This window comes from Phalaenopsis equestris, unplaced genomic scaffold (assembly GCF_001263595.1).
Source record: "Phalaenopsis equestris unplaced genomic scaffold, ASM126359v1 Scaffold001254, whole genome shotgun sequence".
Lineage (NCBI taxonomy): Eukaryota > Viridiplantae > Streptophyta > Magnoliopsida > Asparagales > Orchidaceae > Phalaenopsis > Phalaenopsis equestris.
The window spans coordinates 2,409-5,694 of NW_018165693.1; the positions used below are offsets into that span (position 1 = coordinate 2,409).

General features: G+C 36.9%; 1 protein-coding gene across 1 annotated transcript in view; it reads right to left on the reverse strand.

Annotated features, from left to right (window-relative positions):
• Positions 1 to 1,793: 1,793 nt before the first annotated feature.
• The window catches only part of LOC110033681, a gene marked incomplete at its 3' end in the record, with an annotated part of 3,174 nt that continues 1,681 nt past the window's right edge, over positions 1,794 to 3,286 (reverse strand). Inside the window, exons 5-6 of the mRNA XM_020737735.1 lie at positions 2,149 to 3,274; positions 1,794 to 2,023 (exon numbers count right to left, since the gene is read on the reverse strand). Coding sequence (XP_020593394.1) covers positions 1,794 to 2,023; positions 2,149 to 3,274 — 1,356 coding nt within the window. The remainder of the gene's footprint in view (positions 2,024 to 2,148; positions 3,275 to 3,286) is intronic.

The window sequence follows — 3,286 nt, forward strand, 5'->3', positions numbered from 1 at the left end:
CACCATATGGAGACATCATTCGATGTTGCACAACTCATTGTTAGCTATCTAGTACACTTTTTTATAAATTAATTAAAGCATAATGGGATAATTTTTTCTTAACGAAGGGTAATTATTGCTGTTGTGGTAGCGTTTCGATAGTGATCACTTCACAATCATCATAAAAGCACCAAAAATGTATGCTGATTGTTTTTTCTCTTCTAAATGGGTGGAATTGCCGTTTCAATATCCTGAAGCCATCTACGCTGGACTTGATGGCCATCATGGTAGTGGAATAATGTTCCATGATAGGCTATCTGAGATATAAAAAAAATTGCTTGTACGAATAACTAAAATAATTTTTTTTTTTTTAATTCTGAACTAGGCTGACTGATTTATAAAAAAATATAATATGAAATTTCAAGTAGGTCTCTAAATCAATAAACATCATTCTTTTCAAAATGTTTTAATTTAGGAGTATTTATCCAGTTTTGTTAAAAACATTATAAGCAACAAGTAGTTCTATTAAAGTTGGACGTTAACTTTCCTTTTATGCATAGGTGGAGAATTAAATTGATTGTTATCTCGTTTAAAAAATTTCGATAAATTAGCGTGTACTGAAAAAAATTTTCCAAATCAAAGCATGAAATAGTGGTTAGTTATTAATAATTTCCGTAGAGCTAAACAACCTTGTACGAATCTTGCACAATACACGTCAGAAACGCCCTCAAGAACAAGATAACGTGGTATTGAAGGCCACATTAGGCAACAACATCACGAAACATTATTTTAATAGGGAATGGTTATTTTAAGGAAAATAGGATAAATAGTGATTAAATTGGCATGCATACATAGAGTTTAACCAATTTTTTATTTTAGTTTTATAAAAGCGTTGATCACTAACCAATGAAGTTCTAAATATAGTTTTTTGAAAGTAGCTCCTATTTTAATAGTTTAAAAAAAATAATTTTAATTATTAATTTCAATCAAAACTGTCTATCTATCTATCTATCAATATATTTTTTTTTGATAGAAGGAGCATGAGTCGGCTCCCTACATGTTGATAAGAAGTGAAGTTACAAAAAAGGTTGGTTGGGAAGGTCCCCAAACTAGAAAAAAAAATACAAAGTTACTCACTCATAAGGGGTATCCCAACCGCAGAAACAGACACTCATTGCAGCAAAAGGGGATTATATATACATGCACATATATACATATATTCTCCAACAAAACAAACTAAAGAAAGCAGAAAATACAAGTAAACCCCCAAACAAGACAAAACATCTAAGAAACAAGTAGCACAGCCTCAATGGAAGACCAGCACTAATCATGGCCACAAAACAATGGTCCCAGCATTAATTTTTGCACTCTTAGGTAAGGAATTTGGAGTTTGTCCCCCTGAGTTAATAGGTGAGGGGGGGGGGGGGGGGGGGAAGATTGGGAGAGCCCCTTAGCTTCCCTATACACAAAAGAGAAATGAATCTTACTATCAAGACTAAACTTTTTAATCTTGTGAATCCACTGACTAATATGTCAAGGGGAAGACATCTTAATGTTCAGCAGCTCCACCAGCAGGGAGGAGTCCACTTCAGCAACAATCTACTTCCACTTATTCTCCTTAGCAAATTTTAATGCCCAATATAGGGCAGCAGCTTCAGTGTCCAAGGCATCTTCAGCAATATAAGGGGCCTTATAGAAAAGCAAGGTATGCCCTGCGTGATCTCTAAAATTCCCCCAATACCTGCTCTCTTGTTTGTGTAGGTTCCATCTGTATTGATTTTAATGAATGGGTAAGGAGGTCTCTCCCATCTAACCTTGATGATCTTAATATTATTAGCAACCATGGAGGGTATAGTCTGTAGGATCTTAGGGATCTTCCTCCAACTTATCAGCTTATTTAGATAAGACAAGCAATTGATCATCGCCCTTGTAGTGCTGGCCTCCCTCTCCTCATGTTTGGCCATGTTCCTAGACATCCAGATGAACCAAGCAACAATGAAGGGAATTGGCATGAGGTTAATCTCTTGCCAATCTTTAATACAATCTATAATGTTATCCCAACAATACTTATCAGGTTAATATTCATTTGGGAGGTCAATCTATACCAAACCTCCTTAGCAAATTTGCACCTGAAAAATAAGTGATCCCTGGAATCCTAGTCGAGCTTACATAGGTGGCATCTAGAAGGCCCTTTCAGGCCTTTTAGTTTCAGGATATCATCAGTAGGAAGTAAATTATTAAGAGCTCTCCAAGAAAAGAATAGTATGAAAGGGGTAAGGTGTTTTTGGCAAGAGGAAAAATTCCACTGGCAGGTGTTCCAGCTGTACAATTTATTTTGGATATCCTTTGAAATACTAGCCTTGGTTTTGTTCTTCAAGTTAAGATGATCCTTGTTATTTCTATCAAATTGGATAGCAGAAATGGAGCTGACAGGCTGATCCTTCAGTATACTCTGCAAAATGTCCTCAGACCAAACATTACTATTCCAACAGTCCTTGACCAGTAGATCCCCCTCCTTATCATCCTCTAAAGGTTCCAAATAGTTAGTAGGACACCAAATTTTGGAATCTTCCACCTTCCTAGTGACCTCCCCAGGGTGATCAAATTTGCAGCATTTCGCCTGCATGAACTTGGTCGATAAGCTTTCATTTTGTCTAAATTTAATCCAAAGCTTGCCCAGACTGATGTGTTGCATCTGGTGCAAACCTTTAAATCCTAAGTCACCAGCCTCCCAGGGTTTAGCCACTTTTTGCCAGCCTGCCCAAGCCACTTGTTTCCTGTTCCCAGCCCAAAGAAACCTGTTGAATATTCTTTCCAGCATCAAAGAGGTGCTTCTTTTCATTGTAGCCACTTGGAGAACATACAAAGGAGGGATATAGGTAGGAATGCTCTTAAGGAGGGTGATCCTACCACCATTGGACAAATAAGAGTTAGACCACCCCTGAAGAGTAGAGATTATCTTATCAATAACCTCATCAAATTGAATCAACTTTGTTCTTCCTCTCATCAAGTGAATCCCCAGATATTTGAAAGGGAGGTTCAAGTTAGAGAAACCAGTGTAAGAGTATATCCATTGTTTGGTTGGTAGAGAGGCTCTTTTACTGATCAGAATCTCAAATTTATCATTGTTTACCTTTAGACCAGACATTTGTTGGAAGTGTTGAAGGCACTCCATAATGGACTTGGTAGCAGACTTAGTAGCCCTAGTAAACACTAGAATGTCATCAACATAGATCAGATGGCTGATATCCATCTTAGCTCTATTGTGATATGTGTTAAAACTTTTTCTATTCTCCTTGCAATCAAT